The sequence below is a fragment of the Sinohyriopsis cumingii genome, chromosome 19 (assembly GCF_028554795.1).
Source record: "Sinohyriopsis cumingii isolate HCF-2022 chromosome 19, ASM2855479v2, whole genome shotgun sequence".
In the NCBI taxonomy this organism is placed as follows: Eukaryota; Metazoa; Mollusca; class Bivalvia; order Unionida; family Unionidae; genus Sinohyriopsis; species Sinohyriopsis cumingii.
Window position 1 is genome coordinate 46,725,478 of NC_142979.1, and position 14,707 is coordinate 46,740,184.

At 36.1% G+C, this 14,707-nt stretch overlaps 1 protein-coding gene across 10 annotated transcripts in view; it reads left to right on the forward strand.

Moving 5' to 3' along the window:
• Positions 1–14,707, forward strand: part of LOC149775642 (uncharacterized) — a 176,937-nt gene that overhangs the window by 93,122 nt on the left and 69,108 nt on the right. The window contains exons 5-6 of one of the 10 annotated variants that reach the window (XM_089943201.1): positions 2,730–2,843; positions 4,796–6,231. The exons of 8 other annotated variants lie outside the window; for them this stretch is intronic. In XM_089943201.1, coding sequence (XP_089799327.1) covers positions 2,730–2,843; positions 4,796–5,661 — 980 coding nt within the window. In that variant the 3' untranslated portion in view covers positions 5,662–6,231. Of the gene's footprint in view, positions 1–2,729; positions 2,844–4,795; positions 6,232–11,993; positions 14,091–14,707 lie in introns of those variants that run through there. One more of the 10 variants, XM_089943204.1, reaches the window with a different exon arrangement.

A 14,707-nucleotide genomic window follows, 5' to 3' on the forward strand; every position in this document is an offset into this window, starting at 1 on the left:
AGCCAACTATTAAGATATGTAAGTCAGATGGGCGATATACTATGTTGTTTTTTGTTGGGGGAGGGTGTATCTTGTTTCGTCATTAACATTAGAACTCCTTAACAAATCTTACTTTAACCGAAGCAAACTTGATGACTTCATATATACTTCGTATCAGTTTGTCGATTTAAGACATACTTTTTGTATGTATCGTATGTCCAAGGGAAGACAAAGTTCCACTTCTGAGATTCAAACCGTAAACTTCCAATGGAATATTTTAAGAAATTTCCATGAGTTCTGATGGTTCACTATGATCCATATACAACACGTAGATGAAAGACAAACTATTGATACATCTTGCATATTATGCAAGTACCTTTTCCTAGATAGTTATAATGTGGATAAAAATGTGGTCATATCACCATCTCTGTATGTCTGTCTGTCTGTCTCTGTCATGTGAGATGCTCATTACATCAAAGAAGGATGCTGTATTCCATGAAATGAACCCAGAACTGACCAATGAAAAAAACAACATATTGATAGATATTGCTTTTTGCGTCGTTTGCTAGAGTTGTTGAATCTGAGACAGACTGATGGTCAAAAAGAATATTTGTTTTACATAATATCTTTTGTTTGATATTAAAGGGATTTATTGTGATTTGGTGCATTGCAACTGCATGATCTTATTTACTGAAATAAAAGTTCAAAATTTGTGTGTTGATAAATGTGCACTTGAATATATTAATAAATGTCTTTTATACTAACTACCACTCATCTGAGCAGAGCGAGCACACACTTAACTATTGAATCCAGAGCATATCTGAATTTAGTCTTCAATCAACGAAATGTCTGACTGAAAATTCGTTGTGTTAATATGACTAAGATAAAATTTTGGCATATCGATTTATATCTGAGCATACCCTTTTATTAACACATTAACCCCTGGTGACGAGTTTACGTGGCAGGAGGTAGTATCCTACTGCCGAGCTTTGTAGCATGATACACTAAAGTGGGTGGTATTATAGAAAGGTAGACAGACGTAGCTCTACAATGATGCCAAATAATCTGGACGTTCTAGTTGCACTATAAAATACAGAGGGAAAAACCGTTTTTGGACCCGATTATTTTTCCACCCAAAATTCGCCCGTGGTCGGAATCCGATTTTTTGTCCGGATTTTAGACTTTTTGGTCTCACATCTAAGGCAGACTGGTTTGAACTGCAAACAGACAGATGAACCTTTGCAAAATGTAGGATAAGAGGGGCATTTGGAATAACGAGTGGTCTCAATACGAAAATAATGGGTCCGTTAAGCAAAAAAAAAAAAAAAAAAAGAACTCCAACTGTTACCCTTCTGTCATGCGCGAGCCAAATAGCCAATGAAAAACGATGTTTCTAATACAACTATGCATTATGTTATTGGAAAATCACCGGGAATTTGATTTATTAGGATTTATTCAGAAATAGCTTTCAAAATGTGTTTCCTACTCGAATTTCAGGCGAAAAGGACAAAAACCTCCTGGGGTTAATGTGTTAAAAAGAATAGTACAATTGACAGCAGTGCTTCGGTTTTTACATGATGAAAAAGTAGTCATACGTATCACATTATCATACATGGAATGATACTTTTCAAAACATTGTAATGAAACTTCATCCAGATTGAAAAAAGTTCTTCTCTACGACGAATGTTCTTAACGAAAACTTATTAAAGCGACGCCTCTTCGACACCTGACACTTAGATCCCGTTTCCTGACCATGATATAGCCGGTATGTTGTTTGATGTACGTGTGAATAATAACAATCTACTTTTTCATTGTTATTACTGTCGATAACGTCAACTGAGCAACAAACCAGTGGCTACAAGAATATCTATGGACTTTACTTTATTTCTTTCCATTTCGTCTTCTTACTATGCTCACATATTATTACTTCCTAACAACTGATGTTAGTGAGTTGTCGTTTCGATGAGGTCTCGCCTAGATTGGTTTTCTTTTGGACCAGTTTTCGTGTTACGTAAAATCGCTTAAAATGTGTTGTGTCCATTTGCTTGTGTTATTCTTAGTTGAATATATGCCCCCCCACCCCACCCCCAAGACTTCGCATAGATTGCTCAAACAAGTATGGGGAAAGTTGGTATCCAGTTTAAAAATTTTATCAAATATGCATAGGTTGAAGATCATACACTCCTTTTATCAAATAAAGATAATTGTATGCTAATGAGTGAATTTTGTCATTATGGCACAGGTATTGAGGTGACATCGGTAGAAGATAGAAAGCATGCGCGACGGTATCAGTGCTCAAGTTTTTCCAAGTCAAATACAGTTGAAATACATCATTGTACGAACACAGTTGGTACGCTGGGTTTTGCTTCATTTTGAGGGGCTGGGTGGGTAGGGGATTCTGAAAACGGCACAAGCAAATTGTCTAGCACTCATTAAGATATATTGTTAAAGTAATCTTTAGATAACTAAACACCAGCATTTGTCCGCAGTAATATTATTAATTAATGATAAACAGGGCATATATAAATCAGTTAAGTTACGATTTTCTGTTCGCGAAGGCAAAACTTATAGATCCAAAGTTAATGCGTCTCAAACAACGCTAGTCAATCTCCTGTCGATAGATAGCACTGATCTTGAAAGAAAGACCGTTCTCACTTCACCCCAGCCTACCGAACTTAAAACATCATGAGACTTAATAGTGGCATGACAGCAGCCAAAATGTTTTGTAACAAGTAGGCCTCCCTTTCCAGATTGTAGGACATTTGAAGGACATACATCAGACCTGGGCTTGTCAGCCGATGTCACAGAATTGAAACCCAAGTCCACAGGAAGAATGACACGATGGGCGAGAACAAAATTTGAAGGTATGTGTAATATTCATTTCCTGGCTGTGAGGAAGTAGAATGAAGTTCTTAATTTTGTTGGCAACTGACCTCTCGGAATTAATGAAATTGGCACTTTTTATTCTAAAGAAAAATATCATAGAAATTGACAGAAAATATTTAAGTACCTTGTGAAAATGTCATTAAAAATCAAGAAAAATGTTGGAGTTGTACCGATTTGAAATTTACTTTCACGTTATATAATTGCAATTGACATGGTGGTCCCCACGATTGGATAAGGTCTTGTCCTGTGAGCAAACTTCACCTGTTAAAATGCACTCAGGTAAACGTTTCACCTGCATATTTGATTATACTATCAGTTTACATTTGCGATATTCGTTACGGGATAGTCAATTAACATTCTAATAGCTGACTTTTTATAAAAAAAAATTTTTACTGTCCTAGGTAGTTTTCTGCATGTTGTCGTCATTCATATCTTATTTAAAGGGACTGTAAATCCAGGATAAGAACTGTAACATGTTCAACAGCTTACCAAGGTCAGGTAGCAGATATTATTTTGGCCAGGACTTGATAAGATAGTAAACCTTCCAGCATATTTAATCAGTATAACTATTTTGGGGTATGCTATACTGATTGCATCTATTAATAACGAAGCTATGTTGAAGAAGACTCTTTAAAAAGTTTTTTTTTTCTTTTTTATTTCCATGCAGTTTGAATGCTTTTATCTTTTACAAATATGCCATCTTTTGAGGGCCGTACTGTGGAAGAATGTATTTTGCTTTGAACAAAATTAAAAGAAATACGTCACGACTGACAACGGAGCAGTGTCAGGTGACTGAATAGAATATTATTATTTATACTATTTTATGTTAAACCTATGACCTTCTGAATTCTGCAGGGAATGTTGTTTTAAAAAGAAAATATTGTTCTCAACTACAAATACGACCATTAAAATTCTTTTAAAGAGTAAAATGTAAGTTTTTAGTGTATGAAGATGGATCTTTCACAGCAGTCATTAATATCAACTAAAGGTAGCTCATATCTCAAGACAGAGGGAAGAGTAAGCTTTCTCGGTATTATTGGAAAATAGTTGTTTGATTCGATCGGTAGTGAGATCCTTTGTACGTTACACTAATAATAATAATAATAATAGGTGTTTTCAAAATCATGATCTTTTGATTTTTATAATTAGTTCAGCGCTGCAACAGTTACATTAAGTATTTCTTTTTGTCGAGCCCACGTTAGTGGTAAGCGAGACACATCAGTCACTTTTCGAACGGTGGTAGTGGCGTTTTCGACAGTTTATTATTTCATTTCCTAAGATTGATATATTCTTAACACACGTGGTGTCAATCACTATGACGCTAAGACACCTTATTTTACGACATCTTGCTCGTTGCTATGTCCTTGGATTCGATGCTTTAAAGTTTTGGTCAAAGTACTTTTAATAATTTTTTTTATTTCCTAAACCTCTTGATGAATTCTTTTAATATTGGAGATGAATCATCATGATGTTAAGACAGTTCATTCGGTGGCTTGCAGGCCTTAAGGCCATTGACACACTACTTGAAAATTGGCATTTAAATCGAGATTCATGTTTAAATTTGCGTATATTTCTGAAAGCCATTGATTTTTTTTATTTTTGCTTGGGAGGAATAATTGTGAAACTAAGACAGTTAAATATGACGCAGTTTCGCCTCTTTGATATTCGGGTCATGGTCACATTCATAGAAAATTTGCTTATGTGGCTGGTTAATTGTTTGGATTTTTTATGCTTATATTTCCTAAGGTTTTGCTTATATACTGGATGAATTATTATGAACTTAAGACAGTTCATTCTGCGACACGCTCCCTCAAACATTTGATCTTGGTGTCAAGGTCAAACGTTTTAAAGGGATGCTGTGATTGAGGGCTCGACATGCAGATCCCGGATTATTTGTTCCTAATTTTGTACTTTGCATTTCTGTTCACAGAATGGTTAATTCATGACGAGGGAGTTGCTGTAAACTATTCCATGACTCCGGCCCAGTTAGGTCAGTACCTAGCGCGGTTTTATGCAGACATCAAGGCCAAAGACGGGAGACCCTTCACAAAAAATGCCCTCCGTGGAATGAGAGCTGGGTTACAGAGAGCTTTCCGCGCTCCACCATACAATATGAACAATGTCAATTTAACAATGGATCCACAATTTCAGACAGCTAACGAGGTTTTTGAGAAGAGATGCAACTATTTTTCCAGTTTGGAAAATCATCCTCCAATTTTGAAAGAGGATCTTGTTAAGCTTGCATGTTATCTTAATCCGTATGAATCTCCAGTGAAATTATTACACACGGTTTGGTTTTTGCTGTGCTACTATTTTGACCAGCAGGGCCGTGACCGACTGAGAGAATCAAGCAAACAATCTTTCCGAATTGCCCTAGACGCCAGTGGTCAGCTATTTCTTGCAATGATAAAGGAAGGTCATGTGGACCAGACTGGTGTTCCTGCTGCAAAGATAGCTTACGGTATCCATCCAAAAGATGACACCAAAAGTTTGCCTACAATCTTTAGGTTCTACTTATCAAAGCTGAACCCAGGTTGCGATGCCCTTTTTCAAAGACCACGTCAGTTTAGAACACATCGAGAGATGGAAGAAAGTGCAGTATGGTTTGAAAGAATACCAGTGGGAGCCAAGGCCATCGGCTACTTGATGACCTTAATTTCAGAGAAAGCAAACCTTTCGAAGTTGTACACCATCTTTTCAGTTAGAGCAACATCTCATAACATTGCAGCTATTTCTCGTTTTCCACGCTATTCAAAGATGCACCCACATCCACTTAATATCAATATAAGCCATTAATGATATTCAAAATATTAAAATTTATTTTAAACTAAAAATGACCTACTATTGACGACAAAGAAATAACAAGGAGCTGAATCGAGGAAGACGACATCTTTGTTTGTCTTGGCTAAGATAAAGCGTTGAGTAATGGGGAATAACAGTGTTATTATAAGTGTACTCCTTTCCGATATAATATATATCACAGTCTCAATGGTCTTTATTTTATTATTCTGATTTATAATAAAAGATTTCCTTTCCATGAGTGGAAAGAAGATGGTATTTGTCCAGAAGAAGTGTAGTAAGAGAATTTGTTTAATATCATACATGGATTTTTTAGTTGAACGTAGTTGTACAGCATTTCGTTTTTCAGAGGCATAGACTGTTATCATTTTCTAGAGCTCCTTAGCAATATATTCGACTGTAACTAATTGTTTATGTGAATTGTTGAGCAAAGGACTTTGTACATGGTTTATTCTCAAAACTACAGTTTATCATATAACGTCTCCAGAGTGGTATATGCATGAAGTTGTGAATAAGAGTAGCCAGTAAAATATATTATGGAAAAATGAATAAACCTCGTTTACATCTCTTCATTTTTGTGTTTATATAACCCTGGTAAAGATCTCCAGAGTAAAATTTGTTAGAGCGTTGAAATAATTAAAAATTCTCACATCTCATATGGAACTATAGCCAGACCTCATCTACTTCTTAAAAAATTATAAGCATCATAAAATGTAAGTTAATCGTGTATGTGGATGGATCTTTCCCAGCAGTCTTCAATATCAACTAAAAGCCACCCGTATCTCAAGGTAGAGGGAAGAGTAAGCTTTCTCATTACTGTTGGAAAAGAGTCGTTTGATTCGATCGGTAGTGAGATCCTTTGTATGTTACACTAATAATAATAATAATAATAATAATAACAATAAGTAAATAATACAGCAGAGCACGAACAGCTGAAAAGCATATGACAGTCAAAAACTAATAGCAGACGTGTAGTAGTAACTTGGACATCGGTATCAGGCCTCAACACTCGTCGACACGATTAGTAGGTGTTGCACCCATTTATAACTACGCAGGAGATTATGGCAAGGGAATAGTAGACATTTGCAGAAGAACACACAAGTAGCAGTGGGTATTTGTGGCTATACAAGGTTTCAATAGCTTGGAACTTTTAATCAGTGAAACTCATCACAACTTTACAAAAACATACAGTGAGCAAATGAGCAGCAGATCTCTCTCATATATATATATGTATGTATATATATATATATATATATATATATATATATATATATATATATATATATATATATATATATATATATATAATTCTTGAAAGTTTGCAGCCTTATCGTCAAGACTGAACAGAATCTTTCTCCCATCCCATATATCGATGAAGTTACGAATGAACAAAGGATGTGTGGTGTTTATTGGCGCTTGTAAAACTATACCCTATGCCAAATGTTCCTGGTTCAGTTTTCTATTACTCGATTTTGTTCTAATTCTAATTATTGAATCTTTTTAAGTTTATCCTCACAAAGCGTGCTTCTGCTGAAGTACTTTCAGTGATCGGAAATTATTTTTGACTTAGTACCAGCAAAAATAAAATACACAACGGAGTTGTTGGGATAGCATTTTGTATTTCGCTCGAGTATACGTTGATATCAGTGTACTTGTTTTCAGTTTAGTAATTAAATATAAACTACGAAACAAAAGTCATATATTTTCGTAATAATTGCCTGAACATTTGTTGCACCTTCGAAAAAAGTGGACCTGTTGATTCAACTCAAATTTCACACCCACATTCCTTGCATATTCGATTCAGAGTTCGCATATCTGATTAATAAAATATTTTTTCTACCCTTCCACATCACCAACACACATATAATCTTCGACTGTCTCAGAAATAAGTTTGTAGTTTAAAAGTTAAAAACAAAATAGCTGGTCCAGATTTGATAAAGTCTTTATTTGAAATACGAGAGTGAATAATGATGTTTGTTATCTGTATCATGTCAGTCAGACTGAGTGATGAGGCTTGTTATCTGTATCATGTCAGTCAGACTGAGTGATAAGGTTTCTTATTTGTATCGTGTTAGTCAGGCTGAGTGATGAGGCTTGATATCTGTATCGTGTTAGTCAGACTGAGTGATGAGGCTTGTTATCTGTATCGTGTTAGTTAGACTGAGTGATGAGGCTTGTTATCTGTATCGTGTTAGTCAGACTGAGTGACGAGGCTTGTTATCTGTATCGTGTCAGACTGAGTGATGATGCTTGTTATCTGTATCGTGTTAGTCAGGCTGAGTGATGAGGCTTGTTATCTGTATCGTGTTAGTCAGGTTGTGTGATGAGGCTCGTTATCTGTATCGTGTCAGTCAGGCTGAGTGATGAGGCTTGTTATTTGTATCGTGTTAGACTGAGTGATGAGGCTTGTTATTTGTATCGTGTTAGTCAGACTGAGTGATGAGGCTTGTTATCTGTATCGTGTTAGTCAGGCTGAGTCAAAGTTAACATGGATGTTCATTTTTATAATCTATATCATGTCCAGGTGCATAGTGAGGTTTGTTTACTTATATAATGTTGGTCGGTGAATATTCAGGTTCGTTATCTGTATCGTGTCAGACTGAATATTGAGGTCTGTTTTTATATGACATCTCATAGTGGATATTGGGCTTCGTTATCTTGTCATATCAACAAAGAGCATGCACGATTCATTGTATCAAGTCCTAGAAATAGGGCCAACCCCACTTCCCACCCCACCCAAGATGACAAAATGAGCTACATACGTAACCTCTCTCAAACACACACGCAGGCGCGCAGACATACACACACGCAATTTCTTTTGCCACACTTGAACTGAAACTAATTTAGATTTCATTGGTTTGTTTGCTTGCTGATAGTTTTGTCAATATTTCTCTTTATTTATCCCATTTTTTTTTGTATATTCAAGGATAAAAATTTATCCTCGAGTGTTTCTTTGATTGATTTTGTTTCTTTTCTTTTTCTTAACAGATTTAAGTTGATCTTTATTGTTGGGTGATGCCCTCAAGCAGAGATTTGGTTCTTCAACTAAATTTCTTCACCTACCTACCCACCTACCTACCTACCTACATACATACCTACCTACCTATCTACCTTCCTAAGCTGACAAAACGCTACTGAGTATTAGTAAATTTGGAATTTCAAAAATATTGTAACTGTTGTGGGTTTCTTTTGCTTTGTTCTCTAAATTATTGTACAGTTATATAACAAAAATACGTACGTGCTTTGTTCCGAGTCTGCTATAAGAACGAGTTAAATGTGGCGTTGCAATACGTTGAGGCCGTATGGCCGACATGTAACCTACCCATACACCAATATGTTCCTTCTATTGGCTCAGGGGGGAAAATGTATTTCGCATTCTAGATATTTTAGCTATATCGCATGGACGATATTACAAATAAATTCGGACGTATTAAATTTCCATTCAGTGATTTCGATACGTGGACATCAACAAAAATGTCTGGATAGTTCCAGTCCAGGTGTGCGATTCTGAAAGATTGAACATCCATATCGATCGCTGGAAAAACCTCGTATGAAAAATAGGTATGTATCAGAGCAGAAGCGAATACAGAATGTTCCTATTGGAATATTCGTTGAATGTTTCCGTAAATGATTCACATATTCGTGGACGTCAATAGATATGTCAAATCCATCTTCTGCTCGTAGTCCTCTCTGGTATTTAATCACATACGCACTTACACCAAACCGCATCAGTAAATCTATATATATATATAGAGAGAGAGAGAGAGAGAGAGAGAGAGAGAGAGAGAGAGAGAGAGACCACGTTTAGTGAAAAACTTGGTTTTCATTCCTTATGATACCCTAGTTTAGCCTGGACGAAAATAATGTATCTTTTTATTCAATTGCAATGGATACGTACCCATCTATAATCTGTTTGATTCATGTTCAGAAACAGTTTAATCAAATTTTATCAGAATCCACTTGTTTTAGCATACCAGCGAAAACCTCATAATCATTGCAGTTGGGATATGTAAACGGTCAAGAATATTTGTTTTCTTCTCTCCAATCTATATTTATAACGGCAAATTTCGTATTATGTTTACTTTTCAGGACAGTCAGTAATTCTTACCCGTATTAACAACCAGGTTGTTATGTGAATATCAGTAGTGTAGTTGGGTGGATGCTACTTGAGCTTTCTTGTATTTATGGTATGGTTCATCTCAAAGGTAGTTTGTTGTGATTAAAATAGATTTGTGAAACGTTTTGCACAATAGTTTTGTGTATTAAATTGCATGTTGGTTTTAAGTTTATTTTCCTCGTTAAATAAATATACGAGAAGTTGCTGAAATATGATTTTCAAGGAGACGAAATCATATTTTTCAAAATTAAACTTTTATGTACCGAGTTGGTTTTACCGTTGACAGAACCCGGGTACTGTCAGTACTGCATGATTAGCAGTGAGTGGGTGCTGGTATGTTAGTTAAAAAAAGGACCAGTACATCCTGCTATGTGTATACAAATGTATGAGGGGAAATATGGTTGTGCTAAGAAGTTAAGTTTACAGAGAGTACTTTTTTGACAATTTAGATATGCTCCTATATAACAAAGCATTTAAAAAAGTTAATTGAAGTTCGCAAGAATTTCCAGATTGTTTGTGTAGCTGCGTACAACTTAGAAGAGACCGCTCCAGTGGCCTAGTGGTTAGAGTGTCCGCCTTGGATGCGGGAGGTCGTGGGTTCGATCCCCGGCCCAGTCATACCAAAGACTTACAAAAATGGTACTGACAGCTACCTCGCTTGGCGTTCAGCATTAAGAGGTTAGTGTTAGGACTGGTCGGCCTGGTGTCAGGATAATGTGACAGGGTGGGACATCATGCTACGTGTCTGCGGCATGATGCCCCCCGTGCTAGACATCACTATAAACTGTCCAACTGCAGACATCGTATCGATATGACTGAAAAATTGTTAAAGCTACGTTAAAAATCCAAATCACACACACACACACACACACACACACACACACACACACATCTTGTAAAAAGAAAACACTTGTATTAAAACTTTGATAGACTTGGTAGATTTTGAGGAAGAAATTGAAAAACTGATTTTATAAAATAATCAAATAGTATATCTGCAGATATAAAAAGGTGATCAAAGTCTAAATTCGAAGCATGATCGTAAGGTCTAAGCTCAAAGTTTGATCGTAAGGACTTGGCTTAAAAGCTTGATCGTAGGGACTTGGCTCAAACCTTAATCGTAGGGACTTGGCTCAAATACTGATCGTAAGGTATTAGCTCTAAAACCTGATCGTATATCAGATCATCCAGATAGCTGTTAAACAGATAGAGCAGAGGGTATGTTGAAACAATACATCCAGATCTAATGATAGTGCGTGATACACTTCTGAAGAATGTGCATGTTTGAGAGTTCCTTCTGTGATGTTTTTATCTTGAGAATAGAAAGGTTGCTAAGCTTGTAACATTGAGTTGCAGTCGACTAAGTGCCAAAAGACCAGTCAGAGACAACGTGTCTCGCCTATTTCTAACCCCAGCTGTTAGAGTTCTATTAGCTGTACCGGGTAGTTTGGGAGGGGGGGGGGGTCCGTTGAGGGAGCAGACAAGACAAAACAATTTCATGAGGTTAGCCATGCATGTTGACTCGTGTTTAACTTGGACAATAAGTCTGTCCTCTCCACTGTCATTACCTAAGTACATACATGATTAAGTTGGGAAGAATGCTTCTTTTCACCTGAAATAGCTGACGATCGGAACATCGCTCTACCATTTCCGTCAAGTTGTGAAGTAACCTCAAAGTATTTATATGAATTCATATCAATTGGATGTGTATGGTGATTCGCCTCTTGCTTAGTGCACCACATATGTTACTACAGCAAAGGCAAAGAAAAGTTTGATTGTAACTTTGTCTTCTTCCGCTGACATATTGTCCCGTGTCAACGAAAGTAGTTCAAAATATAGATCTCAATGGCGACGAATTATATCCGAGGTTTCACTCTCAGTTTGACGGAAAAGGCCGAGAATGTTCCAACTGACTTCATGAGGTCCATATCTACGCACATAACTATTAATATGTGACCGTAATCGTATTGATGTCATTTAAAAGATTATATCGTTTAGGTGTTTGTCATACAATTTACATTTCCTTCTAGACTACCTTGGCTGTGGTTTTGTTTCTAAGTAATGTTTGGTCTCAAAGTGTTTTTCTTTTGAAAAGCTGATCATTGACACCTAACTGATGGAATTATGTAAGCATCGTTGTTACACCAGATACAATTTAAATATACTAGTCAACGATGCTTGAAAAGTTTGAAAACATGGCATCATTTCTTTTCAGAATTAAGTGAGGTGTCCGGATATATAGAAACCGGGAGTCAGTACCCTGCAAATTGGGAATATCTTCGTGGCACTGGGGAAAGTAGAAATACGCAAAGTAAAACAATAAATGACTTGAACATCATGCAAAAGTACCTCAGCCAGAATGGAGAACATCGAGCTATTGAAAACATCCCATTGAAAACTTTGGATGATTACATCAGCGCCTTTCTGAACACGGGAAAAAAGAAAGATGGCAGTGAATATTCGTATGCATCTTTACGATCATTTCTCTCAACTCTTGAAAGATATCTTCGACAAAAGAATGTGTTTCAAGGATCGATCTTTCAAGGGATCCATTTTCAAAAATGCAGGAGTGTGTTGAAAGTTAAGAAAATGTTATGCGGTCCAAGTAAAACGAGAGATTTTGGGGAAATTACTGAAGCTGCGCTGGACCATCTTTACAGGACAGGTTATCTCGGAATGAGTACACCCAGTTCTCTTATCAATTCTATGCTAATTATTTGTTATCAGTCGTTTGGATTGAAAACCGGTGTCGAGATGTACACGCTCCGTTGGAAAGATATTCAGGTTGGGGTTGATGAATACGGAAAGGAATTTCTTGCGTATGTAGCAGTGCCCGAGAAAGCGTCGCCCAATATTCATTGGAGTAACAATTATCCTAGAGTCTATGCAACATCTAAAAGCCCGAATATGGATCCCGTGGCCCTTTACCGTATGTATGCAAGGAAGAGACCAGATGACATGTGTGAACCAAAAAGCCCCTTCTTCCTCGCTTACAATCCACGCGTGCCATCCTATGATGCAGATGCGCTATGGTACAAGACTACGGCGATGGGAATTAAAGCCTTGTACAGCACGATGAACGATATTCGAGCACAGCTATGCATGATACGAAGACACTGAGAGTAATGATACACATTACTTGACATGCGGAGATATGATTGTATTGTATAGTTCTTGTTTTCTTTTAATGTTCTTGTAGGACACACGGTACTAATGGCATGGAAAAATGGGAACCAGCCTGGAAATTGGTGAACATAAAATAGAGTATATATGGGTTAGGCTGACCAGGATTGGTTAATAATGTAAGTTATGTTGTAGGATAAAGAATCTTTTTAAAAACTTATCATAGTTGTAGGTGAAAAAGATAGATATATTGTTTTATTGATGGAATTTCAGTCTTTTAACAGTCTTGAGTTCGGAACACTCATTACTAAAATTAGCACCTGACTCTTTGGTGCGGAATTGAAAGCACATGTTTCAAACACATGCAGGTCCCGAAAATGCTGCGGCTCATATCCTTTCATCTACACAAAAGCTGACATCCAGGTTTCATCTATACTGATAAACATTGGTTTGATCATGAGGACTCAAAATTTTTAAGGTATTGAATTTTTAATATCATAGTGTTTGCATAGGTTTACTACGGGAACTGAATTAGTACTGTGAGTCCTGTATGTCATGGAGAAAGTTAGTTTATCGTTTGTTTAGGTATGATGATCATAATAAACGTACGTCATCCTCTCCGATAATCTGACACACACACACACACACACAACACACATCGCCGAGGTTTTGTTATTAGCTTTGTTTTAAAAATGTTTTCAAAATTATCTATATTTTACTTTAAAAGTTAATTTTACTCTTTGCCGTATTGAATATAGATCCATGCAATCATTCATTTATGCAAAATCCGGATAAATAACAATTATACATCATGGCATCGATCGTGATCATTGAACATTTTCATTTGACCCGTATATGTATATAAATAAATTCCTACATTGTGTCAAGAGATGTTATTTTTATTTCTTATCGATTGTATGAACGTCAAATTTAAACTTTTCTTTTTCCTTGGAAACTTCTCGAGCTATATTTTCATAACAGACCAGATAAAAATTACATTTTTGTTGTTGTTTCGGTTGCGAAGGAAAGCCCATCCTCGACAACCTTTACTTCGAACTGGGATAATTGCTCCCAAAACAAAGATAAATACAAATTATTATACAACTTAGGTACTTGTGAATTTTTCGATGTCTTCAATATATAGTACATAGAAAACATTTCATAAAAAGAGCTCTTCAGAGTTTTTATATCGACTCGTATATACGTTCATCATTTAATCCCCTTCCATGGCAGCTATGAATTCAAGTCCTGCACTACGATATAAAACTCTTACGGTTTTATTTTTGTTACTAAATTTCGATGCTAAAATATGTATTGCCATGTGAATGACGAGTAGTTCCATAAAACGTGTGCCAATTCGTACATGAAGATGCATATAATATATTCCACAATAACATCTGTAAGACAAATTTCATGCAATTCCGAAAAAAATTCAAAACATAAAAATTTTGTACTTAGTTAAAAATATCGTAACAAAAAGTCATAGACGTGTCATATATGGGAATTTACTTTATTAAGAAACGGGTGATGAAAGTTTTGTTGTTCAATATAACAAAGACTGCGCAGCTCTTTCTCTTCCTTTTATAATTTATTTAAAGGTCTTAGGCAGTTTACGATAATTTCTTCAAACGCTTAATGGATTTTCACCCATTATAGCGTCAACTAAGTCTTTTATTTCTTCTGGTACACATATTAATTTGTTCCATTAAAATAATTACAGTTCACAAAAGTTTATATTTTTGCGCTTTATAACCTCGAGGAAATACTGGCACACTGCTTAGTGGCTTTATTAGAACCTTTTAAAAA